Genomic DNA, 19,666 nt, shown 5'->3' on the forward strand with positions numbered 1-19,666 from the left:
TCTCAGTAGCTCATGGAACCCTTTTCCAAAATTGACCATATTCTAGGTCACAATGTAAGTTTTAGTAGATAAAAAATAATTTATATAATGCCATGCATCCTATCAGATCACAATGGAATGAAAATAGAATCAACAGCAAGAAAAGTAATAGAAGTCACATGTGTACATGCAGATTGAAAATACTCTTTTAAATGTAGAATAATTATAGAAGAAATGAGAGAAAAAGGCAAGAAATTCTTAGAAACAAATGATTACAGAGATACAACTTGTCAAAATCCGTGAGTCTGTATGAAAACAGTTATGTGATGAAAATTTATAGCATTGAGTACCTACGTTAAAACAACAGGTCCCAAATAAATAAGCTAATGCTCCACCTCAAGGCCTTAGAAAAGGGAAAACAAACTAATCCCACAATCAGCAGAAGACAGGAAATAAGACCAAAGCTAAAATTAATGACATTGAGGGTAAAAAAAAAGTACACAGGATCAAGGCAAAAAGAGTTGCTTCTTCAAAATGATAAATAAGATTGATAAACCCTTGGCCAAAGTAACCAAAAAAAAAAAAAAAAAGAGAGGATCCAAATAAACAAAATTAAAGAAGATATCATCACAGTCACTTCTGAAATCCAGAGGATCATTAGAAACTATTTTGAAAATTTATACTACAATAAACTGGAAAATCTAGAAGACATTGACAAATTTTAGAAACATTTGACATGTCCAGATTGAACCAGGAATATATAGAAAACCTAAATAGGCCAATATCAAGTAATAAAATTGAAACACTAATTAAAAGCCTTCAAACAAAGAAAAGTTCAGGAACAGATAGATTCTCAGCTGAGCTCTACCAGGCCTTTAAAGAAGAACTAAAACTGTCTTTCTGAAATTATTCTATGAAATTGAAATGCATTATATGAAGCCAGTATAACCCTAATAGCAAAACTAGAAAAGGACACATCAAGGAAATAAGACTACAGACCAATATCTCTGATGAACATAGAAGCAAAATCCTTAATAAAATATTAGCAAAATGCATTCCAAAACACCTCAAGAAGATAATACACTATGATCAAGTGGGTTTTATCCCAGGGATGCAAGCTCGGTTCAACATATGCAAATCAATAAATGTAATTCACACATAAATAGCATTAAGGACAAGAATCACATGATCATCTCAATTGATGCAGAAAAGGTCTTTGATGAAATCCTACACCCATTTATATTGAAAACCTGGAGAAACTAGGGATAGAAGGAACTTACCTCAACATTATAAAGACTACACCTGACAAACCCAGCATCATACTGAACAGAGAAAAACTGAAAGCATTTCCTATAAAATCAGGAACAAGATAAGGCTGTCCATTCTCACTACTCCTCTTCAATATAGTCTTTGAAACCCTAGTCAGAGCAACCAGAAGAAAATTAAAGGCACATGAGAGAATGTACATTAAAGGTAGACAAATAGGAAAAGAAGAAGTCAAATTATCTGTTTGTTCATGACATGATCCTATATCTAAAAGACCCACCCCCACCAAAACCAAAACAAAAACTCTACAAGACTTCTAGAGCTGATAAATTCTGCGAAGTAGCAGGATACATGATCGACATTCATTAATCAATAGATTTCCTATACTACAACAGTGATTCTGCTGAGAAAGAAATCAGGAAAAAGCATCTCCCCTTCCCAATAACCAAAAAAAAAAAAAAAAAAGGGGGGGGGGAGGATTGACCTAATGAAGGACTGAAAAATCTCTACATTGAAAATCATAGAACACTGAAGAAATAAATCAAAGACAGCCTCAGAAGGTGAAAAGACCATGTTCTTGGAAAGGCAGAATCAAATCATCAAAATGGCCGTACCACCAAAGCATCATACAGATCCAGTGAAATCCCCATCAAAATATCCCTGATATTCTTCACAGAAATAGAAAAAATAGTAATTAAATTGATTTGAAAGAATATAGCCAGAATAGCTAAAGCAATCCTGAGCAAGAAGAATGTGAAGGCATCACAATATCAGATCTCAAATTATACTGATGCTGCTGCAGCTCTATAGTAACAACACTGACATCAAAATAGGTATGAAGTGTGGAGAGCAAATGAGCCCAGGTCATCGGCTGATCCCGCCATGTCAGCAAAAGCCAAATCTGGGAGACGTTCCTTGCCAAAAGGTGAGGATGTGTGAACAGCCTTGACACTGGGCTTTATGGTGGGTTTTATTCCAGAAATACCCCTGCTTACAGGAGTACTGTCTGATGTCAGGGAGGGGTTGAACTGGATTTCCTTCTGCCCTAATCTGGGTGATTGAGTGAATTCTCCCAGTTTCCCAGAAACAAAAATGACCTTGGTAGGCCTATGAAAGGCCATCTTCCAATGACTTTGATGTTGAATATTGCAACGATAGAGTCGTTGAGGAGCGGATCTGTCCAGGCACACAGAGGCTTTCCTGGGCTCTCCTTGTTCTAATTGCTCGGCTTTTGTTCTCTTTGCCATCCTGGTGGGTCAGGGGGTGAAAACATTTGCTCCTTCTAATGGGAATTGCCTGTGGTCTGAGGTTCTGAAGCATCTCTTCCAAGGATGCAAGTCAGCGTAGGGGACAAGCAGAAAGGGGCGAGAGCCAGGAAGGGGCCCTGCCTGTGTGTTGCAGGTGGAGACTTATGAACCGTCCAGGCAAGGAGAGGCCCCCACCGTCTACAGCTCTGATGCTCTGAGGAAGGGAACTTCCAGACGGTGGGCCCGAGAACAGGAAGAGTGACCCAGGGGCTCCTGGAGCCTGGATTACTGCTCCATCTGCAGATGCTCTGACTGACCCTTTGACTTTCAGAGCCACCAGGGGTGATGAGCGGCCCCTGGGGGTTGAGGAGGGGCTCCTGTGTCTGCTCTAGCTGCAGTGTGAGCTCGCAGCAGCTCTTCCTGACATGGCTCAGAAGCATCCCTTTGACTTCGTGAGGTTGTTGCATGTTCCTTGGAGAGGACGGCAGTTTTCACCTAATGAATAATTTGCTGGAGAGGTAAGTTCAAAATCTGAGTGGTGTTTCTTCTTTGCTATTTTCTGAAGGGTTTTAGAGAGTTGGTGTGCCAGATTAGAAAGGTTGGGGGATTATATAGTGGCTCAATTTAACCCAACTTCTTTTCCAATGTAGCTAGTTCACCTAACCCGTTCAAGGTGACATTAAAGAGAAAGATGTTGTAGGTGTCTTGGAAGTGAATTTCCATGCCTGAATATTACCTGAAGGCATTTTTTGAACTTCTTGAATGGTCAAGAATGGAGACATCAGGCTTTTGAGTGCCATTGGATTTTACTGCAGTCAACTACCTTAGGAAAAAATTGAGGAATTTCCTGGAAAGGGGTCTGGGCTAGTTGCTGGGCCTGGTTTTGATCTCCAAGTGTATGTTTATGAGAATGTCCCACAGAATCCCTTCATCTAACTTCAGAAGACCATTCGCTTTGCCTTCAGTCACGGCATGTGGAAAAGTCGAGGAAGGTGGGAAACACTTGGTTCATCGGTCTGTGTTACCACGGGACACCCTTTAGCATGGCCTGCGGGGTCTGTGACCACATCAGGAATTCTTCAGGGATGGCCCTGAGCTCAGCCTTGGTCCAAGAAGTGTGCACAGTGGGAGGTCCTCCTGTGCTGTTGGCTGCCTGGCTTTGAAAGGTCCAGCCAGGATGGGACAGGGGTCCAGGAGTCTCCAGGTTGTCTCTGCAATGATACTGGGTGGATTAGGCTGTTGGGGTGGTTTTGGTGGTGGAGTGGGGGGTGGAGAGATGGTAGCCCCAGTGGGGGTCTTGGGAGAGGGTGAGAAAGCTCTGAGAGGGAGGGATGCAGCGTCTGTAGGAAGGGTAGGAGTCAGGGCAGGGAAGGGACAGGAAGAGGAAGGCACAGGCTTGGAAGTACCAGGAAAGGGCTGCCTCAACCAGCTTTTGACTGTCTTATGAATTTAATGATCCACCCTAGGTAGCTGATTTACCTTGGGGTATATTTCACAGTTTGCTTTTGAGGGTTAAACAGGAAGTTGGGAGGAATGCTCTTTAGAAACTTCGATAAAATCATTTTTTTCCAAATAAAAACTCTTTTGGACACACTAAATGGAGAAGAGTTTTGGGGTTTTGATCAGCCATTCACCAGTGTGGAACTGATTCAAAATCATGTTCCAAAAACCCATGGCCCCCAGAGTGGCTCCCCTTGGGCAGGGATATCAGCCAGGCACCATGACCTTCCTTAGAGGCAACTACTCCATCCAGCCTCTGGGGGACCCCAAAAGGGCACAGACCTATGCAGCTAAGGTGTAAGAACCTGCAATCAGATTGGCTACTAAAAGTCGCTGTTCTTCAGACACTTTCTCATAGTAAAGTCTCGCTATTTATCATGATTTCTGTTGATGGAAATAATATTTAGCAGAGACTTTCCAAGAGATAGTAGGTCAACTGTTCTAAAACATATCTTAGCAAAAATGCTTGTTAGTTCATGATGAGGACCCAATCAGAAATAATGGGCTCCTGAACAATTTAGAGTCTGTTGCATATAAAGTGTAGATGTCACAGAGGATATTTTATTACTGTGCAAAGTCATGGCTTATAAGAAGTTGATGTTGAAATCCCTCTTCCACTTAAATTCCTGACAGTGTTATGGGTCTGATTTTATCTAATTGGCTCATTATTTGCTTATCCACATTTTCATTTTTTGGTTGGTAAATAAAAAGTTAAACTCAAATTTGTGGCCTATTGATGGCTCATACATAAGTCATTATAGAAAATAAGTTTTTCCCTAAATTTGTTATTTTTAAGTTCCCAAATGTGAAACAAAACAAACAAAAAAGATTTGAAGAAGGAGTACAGTGAGCACCTGAATCCCATTTTCCTAGAATCCCCAGATGTTGACATTTGGTCCCTTTCATGTTACCACTCTCTGCCACACTCACAGGCACATCCAGTTATTCTTGTGTCTTTTTCAGGTAAATTGTGGCTATCATGATACTTTATTGTGCTTCTGTATGCATCTTCTAAAAGTAAGCATGTCTTAGTACATGACCACAACACCAGTAAGACCCCAGCCAGCATCGCCATGAATTCAGGAGGACCACCTCTGTGCATTGCAGGTCAAACCTCCCTCTGTGCTAAAACTAGCAGTTAGTGCACAGTGTGTTTTGTCACTCTGCCACTGTACTAGTCTCCATTAATACAGACAACGCTTCCTGTCTCTTTAAGGTGTAGGTTGATGTAATGTTGCAGTTTTGAGATTGCAAGGAAAATATCTTGAGAACATTTTCTTTCTTCATTTTCTGGTTCCTCAAATACATTTCAGTCAAACAGTGTTGGCTTCTGTACCAGAGGGTGATGTTGGACTTCTCATGGCATCGGGGTAGGAACTGCAGAGATTCACGTGGACGTGTTGACTCGTCCTTACTGGTGCTGTTTGGTCAGTTGGCTGAAGGTGGTGACTGATTTTTCTGTTGGAAAGACGGGTCTTCATGTGCAGTAGAAATGGTACTTGTGGGGGGTGCTTGAGGCCCCAGAGTGCACACTTGAGGTCTGTTGCTGGCTTTGTTTTGTCGCTGCCCTTGGTTTTCACATGAGCCCCACTTTTTGTTTCACCATCCTTTGTTGGTAAACTTGATGCTTCAAATTCCTTCGGAAATAAAGGGGCCACAAGCTATGCATTTCACACCTCCCTCATATAGAGCATGTGGAAAAATCATTACTGGAGTGATTGTTTCTTTGAAATATCTGTATGTGAGCTGGTCCTTTCTCACATTAACTCATTAACTGTTTCCTTTTGACAGAATTCAAATCTAAGTGCCTGGTTCTTCTCTGGTTCCAGGTCCATCTGTGTCCACATGAGCCTAATGATAGATCATCTGCGTGATGATGACCACAGAAGCAGAGAGAAAAAGGACAGCGCAGACCCTTGCCACCCACAGCCACCTAGAGGAAGAGGAGCCAGAGGGTTGCAGCACACGTGTCCTCAGGGGCTTGAGGATCCGGTCTCTCTGGGTGAGGATGGCTGCCCGGGCCCCTGTCCACTTGCCGGGCCCCTGCAGGCGGTACTGGTACGGGGTGCAGGGCCCATAGAAAACCTCCTTGGCCAGTTTGGCATCACAGAGGAGGAGGGAGAACAGGCTGGGCTTGACTCCGAGCTCAGAAGCAATTTCGTCCATGTAGTCGATGTACTGCACTCGATATGCGTCTCTCGGGCTCTCCATGAACCTGGAATAGGAAGGACAGTGTTGGAAGCCTAGGTCACATTTCCATTGATATAGTCCTGAGTTTCCAAGGGACTTATTTCTGCTTGTTTCGTGACTTTGTTGTCTTCTGCTTATCAAACCATCTTGATGTCCTTCACATGCCTTGGCTTCCCTAGAATACTATGGTCTCAGCACAAAATGTGAATGCCTGAGGTCTGTAGACCTCCCAGAGTGCCCAGCACAGGGGCGTGTCTGTGGACTGCCCAGTGGAAGGGCAGGTGAAGCTGAGACCCCGTTCCCCTGGCAGACGCGGCTCCACCACACAGCCCTCCAGCCCCATCGGTGCACAGCGCAGGCCAGCAAGGGGCCAACGGGGTGAAGAGCGCCGCCTTGCCCTGCTTGCTTCATGCTTCCAGGCCACGACCTGCCTTTTCATGTGCTGATTCTGGACAGCAGTTCCTGGGACACTCAGACAATCATGAATGCATTCTTGCTTCCTACATGGGCTCCTTCCACCTACTTAGAAATTAAAAATCACTCCAGAACTGGGTCTGTGGCTCAGGGGCAGAGCGCTTGCCTAGCACGTGTGAGGCACTGGGTTCGATCCTCAGCACCACATAAAATTAAAAATAAAATAAAAGTATTGTGTCTCTCTACAACTAACAAAACAAAACAAAACAAAAAACACTCCAGTAGATCATTCTTGGGTCAAAGAGAAACAAGACTGGAATTTCTGACTATCTAAAAAATATCCGAACTTTTCAAAATGCTGGGAAGAGATGTTAGAAGATCTTAAGATTTGCAAAATTAAAAGATAATGATAGTTTCCATGTTTACATTTGACATGAAAATAGAGGAATAAACCTAGACCAATAATGCTGGAAACAATGGAAAAATGTGACCTAAAATTTCTTTCTTAAATAAGTGCTAAACTGTAATATTTACATTAATGATATATGTATTATGGAATGATAAGTGTACATCATACATGATATTTTCAAATAGCATGAAGTCCTCATCCTTTTATAGTCTAATTAAGATATTGTCTAGCATACAAAAGCACTCACTGCTCATTGATTTTGTAAGATTATCCACTTCTAAACAACATGACAAGAATAGAAAAAGGGGGAGTGAGGAACAGAAAATCACAGACCCTTCCCATCCATGAAAGTTCAGAAATTACAAATGAACTTCCATCAAACAGTAAACAAATTGTAAAATAATCACACAGTGACCGATTAATCTTTGTTCCTAGAATTTAACACGTGTTTAGTACTAGGAAACGTACTCCTATAATCCATGCCGTCAACATATCAATGGTGGAAATCCCTGGCATTTTAGAATATGTCCAAATGGCTTTTGGTAAAATCCAACATGCTTTTCTTTGCACAAGTTGGGAATCCAAGGACACGTTCTCAACTACAGTGGTCAATATCATTTTCAACAGTAAAACACTAATAGTAGTTAAAAAAAATCCATAAATAAAACAAGAACATCTAAAGCCTCCTTTATAAGCAGAGATCATCTCATAACACAGAACCAAGGAAGAGGTACCAGAAAGAAGATTCAAATATAGGAAAGGAAGAGTGAAAATTAGAGCCAACTTCATGGTCACTTACTCACCTAGGATAGCCAAGTAAAGAATCATTATAACTAACAAAGGAGTAAAATGTTCTGATTACAACATAAGGGTACTTAAAGCAAAAACTTTCATGAAGTCTAGAAATAATTAGTTAGAAAGCACAGGTGAAATCCATTTCCCTTAGCAACAAAGCTATAAACTACCAAGAATAGACTTAATGGCATTTAAGTATACTGTTTAATTTTGGAGCCTATACTGTGGATCCAGTTAGGAAATTGCAAAAGGATACATCCTCTAAAGCTCATATCCTCCAAAGTTCTCCTGAGTGTGCTCTTGAGTATAGGTTTGTTGCAGTGCACAGAGTAGGTGTTTACCAAGGTGAAGTGAGCACACATCTTCCTAGGCTCCTCTTGATTGTATTTGTGCAGTGTGTTTCTACATTCTGAGCTGAGCTGATTTCTCCTGTTTTTCTGGCTTTGGTTCTGGCAGGGAGTGTAGGCACACTTCTGCTGTTCTGGTGGTCCTCACTTTGGAGGTCGCTCATCACAGGGACTGGACATTCTGTGAGACTGATGTACCAGGCTGGGCACTTTCTACACCTGTACCCATGCATGATGTCCCAGAGCTAGAATTATCTTAGGGGGTCTTGCTAAGAGCCAGTTGTTCAAAGAGGAAGGGCGAATAGGACCTTCTAACCCTGTTTCCTGTTCTTAGCCAGCAATCAGGTTTCTTACTCTCTTGCCATTTTCCTTCTGTTGATCTCAGCCATCATGTCTGTCTCTGAGGGTAATTTTTTCAGTCCTAAGAAAAAGCAAGAGAGAAATTTAAGGAGGGCTGGGAGACAGGTAAACAAAAAGAAAAGTTTTGAAAGGGAAGGGTCAGCATTTTGTGGAACTCATGATTAAAGCACTTTGTACAAAATCCCAAGGAAGAGAATTTCCTATCAGTCTCAGGAATCAGGAGGGGAGTCAACTTCCCGTAAGAGAGTAAACTTTGAGCTGTTCCTCACTTTAAATCCACAAGAAAATTTGTGAATACCAAGAATGCCCATACAATGTTTTTAACCTTCCAGTGACACTCAAACTCCACTGACCTGACTCCAATCCTCTGTCATTTAAACATTCTCTGGTCTGCAGCTCACATCTCAGATACAGTCCCTCAAGCTTCAGAGCAGGTGGAAAGTCATACTGTATCCGCATAAACGGTGCAGTGAGGGACAACGTTCCAAACTGCAGTGATGCTTTTGGTAAGATGTAAATGTACTAGTGGCCTGTGTGTGAATGTGAGTGTTGGGGGCAGAAAGGACACGGCAGAATGAAGGTCTAAGTAGGAAGAAATACAGAGACCAGGGGCAGAACGAAGAGAAGGAGGCACAGGCACTCCAAGCTGTTCCTCCTGTTCCTTCCTGGATGCTTTCATTTTTAACAGTATTCTTTCAGAAATGAAAAGTCAGCTTTCTAGAGAATACAAAATAATTTCTTGTGGCAAAATTTCAGGTGCTTTGATAAAAGACACACTGAACAGAAGCACTCTGGGTGCCTGATCAGGAACCCAGCCTGCTCGTGTGGAGGAGCAGTGCATACCTTGGAACACACGTACAGCCCATCGGCTCTGGAGTTCAGACGTGGGAATGAGGGCTCCCACTGGCTGGAGGATGCCAATGAAAGCCAGCGTTGGCTTCTCCAGCTGAGGAGGGAAGACGAACTTATACATGGAGTGCTGGCTGTCCAGGATTGCCAAGTCATCCTCCAAGAAAGGGAAGGAGAAGGTGTATCCTGTGGCAAAGAGGACGACGTCCACGTTCTCTTCAGTGCCATCCTCAAAGATGGCGGATGTCTTGGTGAACTCCTTCACATTTGGTTTCATCAGCACTCTTCCTGTGATTATGCAATTTGGCAGGTCATCATTGAAAACTGTTTGATATGAAAACACTCTGCGTGATAAAGGGGGTAATGTAAGGAAGTGAAATAAAGTTCCTTCAGAAAGAAACCGTGTAGATAAATACTCAGAAAGCCACCACAGCATTTCAATAATGTTAATTATTTCACTGTCATCCTTAGAAAGGTGGTATAGTTTATTGTTTAAGAACTTGATGTTCATAGTCTGACGTCAGCCTCTGTGCTGGTTCTACTGTAGCCACTGTGAGACCTTGGACAAATCCCCAAACACTTCAGCCTCACTTTCTAAATTTGTGAAACCATAATGATGTGACAGTGAAATCAGATTGGGCCAATCAGGTGATAATACACAGTAAACATTATTAGATACTTTTTTAAAAAGAATAGGTCTTTTTATTTTTAACATTTATTTCATCTTAATTATATATGAATATTTATATTAGTGGGTCATTTATACTTTTCACAGACCTACAAGGTGAAATGGAATCTTTTTTTTTGGTAGTACTGGGGATCTGTTGGATTAAATACTATTCAGTCCCTAGAAAGCTTGCAGTGAGAGAAGATCTGTAACAAACATGGTAACGTGGGAAATGGAGAGGGGAGTGGACACCTCTCTGATCTTTAATCTTTGAGAGGGTCTGAACAGGGTGACCATGGTCGTAAGGTAAAGGTGTACACCCATAAACCCATAAACTTTCGAAGGAAGCCACCTGCCTGATGGGCGTGTGACAAGTCCCATGATTGCCCCTTGCTTGTAAGTGAAGGCACTTCATGTGTCCCCGACCACTGCCACTGCCTGCTGAGCAGTAAGTGAGCAAACGTCCAAGCCTTCTCCACTGAGTATTCCAAGTCCTCTGCCTGGGCTCCATAAATGGCATGCTAGGGGCATTTGCAGCCCCAGGGTTGAACAGCATGGACCTCAGGGCCTCGTACATGCTAAGCAAGCACTGTGCCACTGAGCTAGCCCAGGCCTTTTGTGCTTCATCTTGAGAAATGGTCTTCCTAAGTGCCCAGGTAGCCTCTTGTTTTATCCCCTGACCCATTGGGATTACAGGCATGGGCCACCAAGCCCAGTGGGTTAAAGGAATCGAATTCAAGAGTGAACAGAGTAGACAGGTGATGACAGACAGGGAAGAGGACAGGTCAGAATGACAAGGTCTGGAATCCCAGTAAAGCAGGTGCTGGAGTCTCTTCCCCACTCCTCACACCATGCAGGTCATTACACCTTTATGGAATGTCCAAGACTTCCAGTATGAAGGAAATAACTTGGATATTATCAACCAAAATTCGTCCTATCCACAGGTAGAACAGTACCCTTTAATCCTGGTTCTTTGCAAATAACTTATAGAATGTGCACCAGCTCCAGCGTCCAGCCTGGTGGCTCTCCTCCACCCGCACGTACCTGTGGGCAGCCTGCAGCCCGTAGTTGGCGTGGTTGAACCGCATGTTCAGCTTATTCTCTGCCCACCTGTTGATCAGGAACGAGGGCAGCAGTTTCTGGACTGCCCTGTTGTACCGGGTGAAGAGCACGGTGTCCATGGGGTTGCCATCATCCCACACCCGGTTCCAAATCCACGCGCCTCGTCTTGTGCTGAGGAAAACCTGCGAGAGAAGAAAGGCCGCCCAGTAACCAGTTTTTGGCTTATCACCCTGATCTCAGCATGAGTGTGAAATGCCAAACCTGTTCAGCAACGCGACTGATCTCGCCAGCCACATCTGCTCCAGAGTTCCCGATGCCAATCACAACCACTCTCTTCCCCGCAAACGCGTCTGGATGCTTGTACTCCCAGCTGTGCAGGTATCTGCCTCGGAACTCCTGGATGCCTGTGAGGACAGCCCAGTGTCTGGTCACCAGCAGAGACGGAAAAGCTATTGGTTTCTAAACTGTTTCTAAACGGAAGTGAGGGTCACTTAAACCCCTTCTGTGCTGTTGGTCAGTCACTGGAAAATGGTAGAATGAGATTAAGGAAGGAACAAAATATCCAAATGCAGTGTCCATCTGACTGAGACCAAAATCAAGCAGACTAAAGTTTCTCCTTAAAAACCAACTTTAAATTTTTTCACTGTGATGACTGGCGTCACCTTAGGATGTTATTATCCTTTTCTGATTCTCTACTGACACAAGAGGAACTGCTCTTCACTTCCTGTAACATTGGGAAGGAACTCAGAAACACACAAAGGACCTTAGCCAGGGCAGCAGAGCAGTGGTGCTGGTCAGAGAGGCCGAGGGCAACTTCCAAAATCAGAGTGGTCACCAAATGTTGGGTAGAAATTTCAATGATGTATTTTATTTGATAGAGCATAATCAAAAAGGTTAATGTATGAACAGTATGCAAAGGTACTCATGAGGTATTTTATGCTTTGCCGTATCTTTACAATCAGTCGTGTATCTCAAACAAATCTGTGTCAGTGTACGTTAGCTACATTTCAGTAGCTCTGTAGAGACGTGTTTATCAGCTACCCTGCTCATTAGTGCAAGTGTCAATGATTAGTTTCAAAGATTCTGGATACAAATATGATTATATTCCAGAAATATTACATATGTTGCTACAGGCATATGTTTTACCCTTCTCTTTGTGAGACCTGCTACCATGGGTGCACTCAGGACCTCCCTCATTTTGCTTTTGTGGACTACAAGAAGTTCTCCTTATTGATGTCTCTGCTTTGGGCTTCCTCCCTGTCAATCAGTCTTCCCACCACCGTAGGACAGAATGTTATTAGATGCATATGTGAAAAGTAGCGGCTCCCCCATGCCCAAACACACATGCGCCCACGCACGCATGCGCGCGCCCGCAAACACACACACACATTGCAGTGGTTGCTCACTGACTCTCACCTACCTCTCCTGCCCACACACCTGCTTCTCCCACAGCAATTGTGTGACCTCCCTGAGATCCTGGCCAGGCCACACTCCACGGCTCACTTACTACTACTGTCTGGAAGGCCAGTCCCCTGCCTTGATTGCCTGGAGAACTCTGGGCTTCCAGTTCCAAGGCTACTTCTATTACCAGATCTTTCCTGAATGTTCCTCTCTGCATCCCACTCTGCCACGCAGACACTTCTGTCCTGTGCCCGTGATAGCGTGAGCTCTGAGGTTCTTGGAATCCAAAGATCTTTCTCTCACACTCTTCAGTTAAATACCTGCAAACTCCTGTAAGGGCAAATGCTTTTCAGTGTAATGGCCACTGCAGATCATGACCCCATCGAAGATGTAGGATTTCTGCTTCCCGTCAGCTTCGACCACAACTTGCCACTGGCCAGAGGATGAAAAGTCAGGGCACCTTCTCACGCTGCACACCTTTGCCTGGGAAGCAAGGGACAGACAGCCTTAGTTCTAGAGCACTGCTCCCAGGTCCATTTCCCCAGAGAACTCTGTGTTTTGACAAATAAAGTGGGAGGTAACTTCTCTGTTGGTGGCCCCTGGAACCCCTATTCTACATCTCATATAATGAAGTGAAAGGTAGTCTTTGGGGACAATTCCTGAGACAGTGGCCCTCGGTGGGGCTGTCGGATAGAAAGGAATCTTGGCTGATGTTGAGAATGAGGAGAGGCAGGACATCTCTTGGAGGACTGTGGGGAACCTGCAGACCAGATGGGTGTCTCTGCCTGTGAAGACTGCCTGGACCCTCGTGCAGGTGCCGAGCAGGGCTCTCATCCCTTACCAGGAACTCGATGTGTTGCATGAGACCAAAGTGCCTGGCGTACATCCTGAGATACTCCATCATCTTGGAATTGTGCATGTAGTTGGGAAAATGGTCGGGAACGGGGTAGTCGCTGAAGGAGGTCATCTCCTTGGAGGTGTTGCAGGTAAGGGATTTGTATATGCCAGCTCGTCCAGAGTCAGGTGTCTCCTGCAGGAAGCAAACCAGCCATGGCCTCCAGGGTTCAGGCACACAGCAGGGAATGTGTGGGGCCATCAGCCTGTGGGGTTGGGACTGCCCTTGGGCTATTGGGTTTGTACAGTGCAGCTGAACAGGATGGAGGGGCTGGAGTCAGCTCATGAAGGGAGATGTGTAGAATCCTGTTCATGGGGATGGACCCTAGGTGGTTCCCTGATCACATCCCAACAGGACACTGTCCGGGCAGACAGAAGACCCCAAAGGGCAGGGGAAGGAGGAGAAGTGGGAAAGGCACGTGCCAAGAATGAAGAGAAGCAAATCATGTATTTTGCAAGTATGACTATGTCACTGAGAGGCCCATTATTATTTATAACATAGTGCACTAACAAGAACATTGACAGTAATAAGACACAACACAATAAACAAATCCCAAACAAACAAAAAGAATGTGGAAAGGAGCGGCAAAGGGAGTTTCCAAAGAGAAATTCAGCCTCACAGCTAGAGGAACATGGATCAGGAGGAGGCCCTGGAAATAAGCCTCACACGACATGGGAGCAAACCTTCGTGAACATGTGCTGTGTCCTAACTCATGAGCTGACTGAGCAGGTGAAGTCAGGCCAGCGCCACGATCGCTGCAGATGATGGTGGATGCCTTGGAAGCCTCCTGTAACAAGGGTGAAGTCTCCCTGCTGTTCAGCAGCACTCACTGCCTGTCCATCAGGGACAGGTCCATGTGTGAATGGTGTAAGACCACCTGTTCAGCAGCACTCACTGCCTGTCCGTGAGGGACAGGGTCCATGAGTGAATGGTGTCAGTCTACCTGTAACAAGGGTGAAGTCTCCCTGTTGTTCAGCAGCACTCACTGCCTGTCCATCAGGGATGGGTCCATGAGTGAATGGTGTCAGTCTACCTGTAACAAGGGTGAAGTCTCCCTGCTGTTCAGCAGCACTCACTGCCTGTCCATGAGGGACAGGGTCCATGAGTGAATGGTGTCAGTCTACCTGCAACAAGGGTGAAGTCTCCCTGCTGTTCAGCAGCACTCACTGCCTGTCCATGAGGGACAGGGTCCATGAGTGAATGGTGTCAGTCTACCTGTAACAAGGGTGAAGTCTCCCTGTTGTTCAGAAGCACTCACTGCCTGTCCATCAGGGACGGGTCCATGTGTGAATGGTGTAAGACTACCTGTTCAGCAGCACTCACTGCCTGTCCGTGAGGGACAGGGTTCATGAGTGAATGGTGTCAGTCTACCTGCAAGAAGGGTGAAGTCTCCCTGTTGTTCAGAAGGACTCACTGCCTGTCCATCAGGGACGGGTCCATGTGTGAATGGTGTAAGTCTACCTGCAACAAGGGTGAAGTCTCCCTGTTGTTCAGAAGGACTCACTGCCTGTCCATCAGGGACGGGTCCATGTGTGAATGGTGTAAGTCTACCTGCAACAAGGGTGAAGTCTCCCTGTTGTTCAGAAGGACTCACTGCCTGTCCATCAGGGATGGGTCCATGTGTGAATGGTGTAAGTCTACCTGCAACAAGGGTGAAGTCTCCCTGTTGTTCAGAAGCACTCACTGCCTGTCCATCAGGACAGGGTCCATGTGTGAATGGTGTAAGTCTACCTGCAACAAGGGTGAAAGTCTCCCTATTGTTTAGAAACACTCACTGCCTGTCCATCAGGACAGGGTCCATGAGTGAATGCACTGCTTTAAACTTCAACAAGGCAGTCCACAGAGCAGCTTGGAGGTGACCCATGGTCTGGAGGCAAAGGCCACGGTCAGCATGCAGGTGACCTCCTGGCCTGTCACCAAGTCTGCCAGAGCAGAACATGTCAGTTTTATGTGCAGACAGCCCAGGGGCTCCGTGGAGCTGTTAGGGACATGAAGGAAATGGGTCTTGCAAGTACTGGAGAAGTCGTCACTTCATCTCAGAGTAGATATTCCTACTTAGAAAGAACAGCAAGGAATGAGCAAAGGCGTGGTCAGAGTGAGCAGAGTAGGAGTTGGAGCATCTCTCTTCACAGAGACAACTCACTCCACAAGCAAGTGTGCAGGGTTACCTCATATCTCCACAGTCCTCCAATGTCACTGCCCTTTTCAAAACACGTGGGCTCCAGTCCCTCCTCCAGGCAGCTCTTAATGGCACCTAATCCGCAGACCCCCGCGCCAATCACTGCGATTTTTTTTACTTTCATGGTCCCTTAAATAAAGGAGAATTCTTTAAGTTTTCATGTGATAAAGTCAAGTTCTCTAGTCACATCAGAGGCCCCTACATTTTAGGACTCATCATTGATGGTGAGAGTTTGCTTGCCTCTGGTGTGTTTGGAAAGCACACACACATCCCATGCCCCAGCCCTCTATGTCAGAAGGTGTGTGTGACCTTTGGCAAGTGCAGGGTGAAAGCATCTTTGTAAATTGCGTGTCTGCGGATGATAGAGAAAAGGGCTTCTCTCCTGTTCGTTTTTCCTTAAGCAATAGGGTAAAACTACTGACATAGGTGCTTGGCGTGCCTCAGGGACAACAGGTAACCAGAGGTGATTTACAGTGCGTGGGGAGTCCTGTAGCTTATGTGACAACATTGCCCCATTCCAGAGAAGGACATAGAACCTCCTGAGACTCGGGTGTCTGTGGGGATCCTGGAGCCAGGCCCCACAGTTCCAAGGGGTGACTATGTACTGACCAGACTTTGGTCATATTGTTAGATCATGAAAGATCATATTATTAGACGATCGAATCAAAACAAGTTCCCCACTGATTCAGAACCCTTTGTAATGGAAACATCAGAGATCCTCATCCTCTCTTAAGGATCGGCTTGTTATTCATAAGACAAAGTGGCTGTACGTGGCTTGCTCGTTCAGGGCAGCCTGGGAAGTGCTGGAGGCTGCGGAAATGTGCGTCTGGAGGCAGAGCTGGGTCTCTCGTCAAGACAGGAGGGGTCTGTACGCGGCAGTGCTGCATTTCTAGCCTCCAACTCAGATGAGCAAGTCCAGAAAGGAAAAGAGGAGGGAAACATCGAGTCGTCACCTCCCTGTCCCCCACTGGGTCAACTGAGATGTACCTTGGAGTGCTGGTTTGGGGGGTGCCGTTATCAGAGAGAGGGAGGTGGGGGGAGGTACAGAGAGAGCTCTCGTTCCTACTGCCGGCAGCTCTGCTGCCACCAGGCTTCAGGGCTCCTGTGGGCCAGGCTCGCCCACTCCTGGAGCTTCCCCTCTCCTGGACACCCCTCCATCGGCAGGCCACCATGACACGCAGGCGCTCTGCACTCCTCCCTCTCCCTGTCTCCTGCTCACTGCTGCTCTGGCCCACAAGGTCTTCTCCTGCCATGTGTACCCAGTCCCCTCTGTTCCTCGAGGCTCGGCTCTGTTATGGGGGAGCATCGGTACTCAGACTCGGTCCCCCTGGAGCCTCCTGGCCGTGGTGGTCATCTCATCCTCCTGCACGGCGAGAGTGGGCAATGTCCCATCTCACGTGTCACTCGGTGTCCACTCGATGGTGCCCAGGGCTCTGCACCCCCCGCACCCTTTGTCAGCTGGCTGGTGAAGCTGGGAGGATAGGACGCACCGCGTCTGAGTCCTCACCACAGGGCCATAGGACAGCAGGGGAGTCGGAAGGGGCTCGGGGCTCCTGGGCCAGGCCCCTCTCACCTCCAGCTCGCTGGGTGGGGATTGCTGCTCACTCCCACTCGGGGAACTTTTGCAGTATGACTTCTAACGTTCCCTGACTGGCCTCATTCACGTCTCACAGTGGAGAGCCCCGCTCCTGCGAGGGACAGATGGCCGACGGGGCTGATGGCTGGATGGGCTTCAGCCATCCTGGACCCCTGCTCCCTCCCTCTCAGGGTCCTCTCTGTCTCTGCTGGGTCCTGATGGGCACTGTGGACATCCGTGCTTCTGAGGCGATGGCCCCTCTGAGGACGTCATTGCAGGCTGCTTCCAAACCCTAGACTCGGAGAAGACCCCATTCTCCAGCCCTGCTGAGCGGGAGGCCTGTGCTCGGGGCGTGAAGCCAGTGCTGGGTGTTAATGCCCATTTCCTTCAATGTCCAGATGAGAGAGGCCGTTGCTGAGACCGGCGTGTCCATGAGAGTCACGTGTGGCCTTCTTTTCTTTCATGTATAGTCTGTTTTTTTCCCAGTGGCCTCACAGTTCACTTAATGTGGGAAAAACCAAGACTCATGCCGTCTTGTTTCACATCCCTTCACGTCTCGAATATCTCCTATTCACATGCCTCTATTATGGCCATGAACGGCCGCCTTGAGCCCAGAAGTGTTGCTTGTTCTTTCACTTCTGTCCCACAGTTGGTGCGTGCTTGCTATTTTTTCAAGATTCATAAACACCAACTGCAGTAAAAGGTAAGAAGTGCATTTTGCATAGGCGGAGATGACCCAGTGTGTGGGGAGGGGCTCCTGTTCCACGTTGCGTGCAACATATTTCCGGATACTTGGGGCTCTCAGTCAGTAGTTGGGGAGTGAAGCACCGAGCCTCAGAGGCTGCAGACTCTCCCATCCTGTCATCTCCTGCTGCAACGCGCATGCTTTCCTTGGTGGCTCTCTTACGCAGATTCAAAGTGTCCTTCCTTAGCACCCTTTCTGAGTGCAGGTTGTGCTCTTCACCCCTTCCTGGGGCTGACGCCCCCCCAGGTAATCTCGAGTCATGGTGAGGCAGCCATCCTCCTTGGGTGCTGCTGGGACACCTGAGTCCCTGTGCCCACTTAGTAGGTGGCAGCCTCTCTGCTGGGTGTAGATGAGATTCCAGCGGGCACCAGGAGCCAGTGGTCCTGGTCAGCTGGTGGCGGTGCAGTGTCCCCCAAGCCCTGCCTGGTTTCAGTGGGCTTCCTACCTGATTTTCTGGTCTTTCCATTTCAGTGTCCCTGCTTCCTGACTCCTCTCCATCTTTACTTTCATATTTATATGCACTTTTGATTCAAGAGATGAATATTAAATAACAGTAGCAAGGTAAAGTAGCTGTGGGACATGAAGTGAGTGTGTCCAGAAGAGTAAGATCGAATCACTGAGGAGCATAGGGTGCATTGGGGAAGCTAAGCTTGGGCAGAGATAGGTGTGTCACCTGCCAAAAGGCAAGTCTGACACATAATTGCTAGTTTTCCTGATGCGGAATATGGTTTATTTGCTTCCTGTCTCAACCTGGGACACACTATTTAAAATCAGGGAATGCCTGCCATCCTCCAGTACATTGTTGCTGTTGGAAGAGTGTTTGGAAGCAATGCAGTAGGACGTTAGGAAGGAGATGGAAGCTGGCAGAAGTGACAGAGACCCAACTTGCTACCCACAGCCTTGTGTTGTCCCAGGGGAAAGGCTGTCCAGGAGGGGCTGGTCCTCTCTTGGATTGCACCGTGTGCGCTTCTGTCCTGCCCCTCGGCTTGTGGTGCTTGGGGGCCAAGCGCCTGTGCTACAGGAGACAGTCCACCCTCCTTGCTGGCCAGCTGTTCCTGGACTCCCCAGGTGTCCTCCCAACCTCCAGAGGAGGCTGGCCTGGGGTGTCCTTCCCTCCTAGCCCTGTTTTAGTCCTACCCAGTCCCTTCATTCCAGGAGGTAGGCCCTTGAGTCCTGCTCTGGGGGCCCCACCTGCTGCTCTAGTGGGATCGCTGCAGAAGTAGGCAGCCTGTTTCCACATGATGCTGCAGTCTCTCCTCCAGGAGATCTGCCTCCAGTTTCCCCCTTGGGCTGTCCAGCACAGGCGAAGCCCCTTCAGCAGCCTTGTCAGAAGATACTTAGAAAGACCAAGCATGGCTCCTCCCCAAGTGACGCGTTGCTCACCCCACGCCTTATGTAGGTTTCTGCAGAGGGACAGAACCGCAGCCCATGGGTAAGTGCACAGACAGAGATGCAGACACATGGAGGGCAGTGCAGGGAATGTGGCTCACGTGCTGATGGAGGCCAGGAGTGCCAGGCAGGCCGTCTTCAGGGCTGAGACCCTGTGAGGCTGGTCGTGTGGCTCCGTCCAGGAATGGAGGCTCCAGACCCAGGTGATGATGCACCTCTCTTGAGGCTACAGGGAAGAGCTGGGGCAAGTCCTGGAGTCCTTGGGCTTGGCAGTCTGGTGTTCTGATGTACAAGGACTGAAGGGCTGCCCAGCTCTGGGAGAGGGACAGAATGTGCCTTTCTCTGCCTTTTGTTCTATTTGTACCTCTAGCCCATTGGAACATCCTGCCCATATGG

The 19,666-nt window shown here is 46.9% G+C and overlaps 1 protein-coding gene across 1 annotated transcript; it reads right to left on the reverse strand.

The window, feature by feature from the left end:
* Positions 1-4,839: 4,839 nt before the first annotated feature.
* LOC306641990 (flavin-containing monooxygenase 5-like) lies at positions 4,840-19,430 on the reverse strand. Its single transcript, XM_079107310.1, has 9 exons — positions 19,372-19,430; positions 15,550-15,689; positions 13,328-13,516; positions 12,807-12,969; positions 11,347-11,489; positions 11,068-11,267; positions 9,351-9,700; positions 8,502-8,568; positions 4,840-6,207 (listed from the first exon to the last, which is right to left on the reverse strand). The coding sequence occupies exons 2-9, from the start codon at positions 15,682-15,684 to the stop codon at positions 5,844-5,846; spliced, it is 1,611 nt and encodes a 536-aa protein (XP_078963436.1). The 5' UTR covers positions 15,685-15,689; positions 19,372-19,430; the 3' UTR covers positions 4,840-5,843.
* Positions 19,431-19,666: the final 236 nt, after the last annotated feature.

The sequence above is a fragment of the Sciurus vulgaris genome, assembly GCF_902686455.1.
Source record: "Sciurus vulgaris genome assembly, chromosome: 12".
Classification (NCBI taxonomy): domain Eukaryota; kingdom Metazoa; phylum Chordata; class Mammalia; order Rodentia; family Sciuridae; genus Sciurus; species Sciurus vulgaris.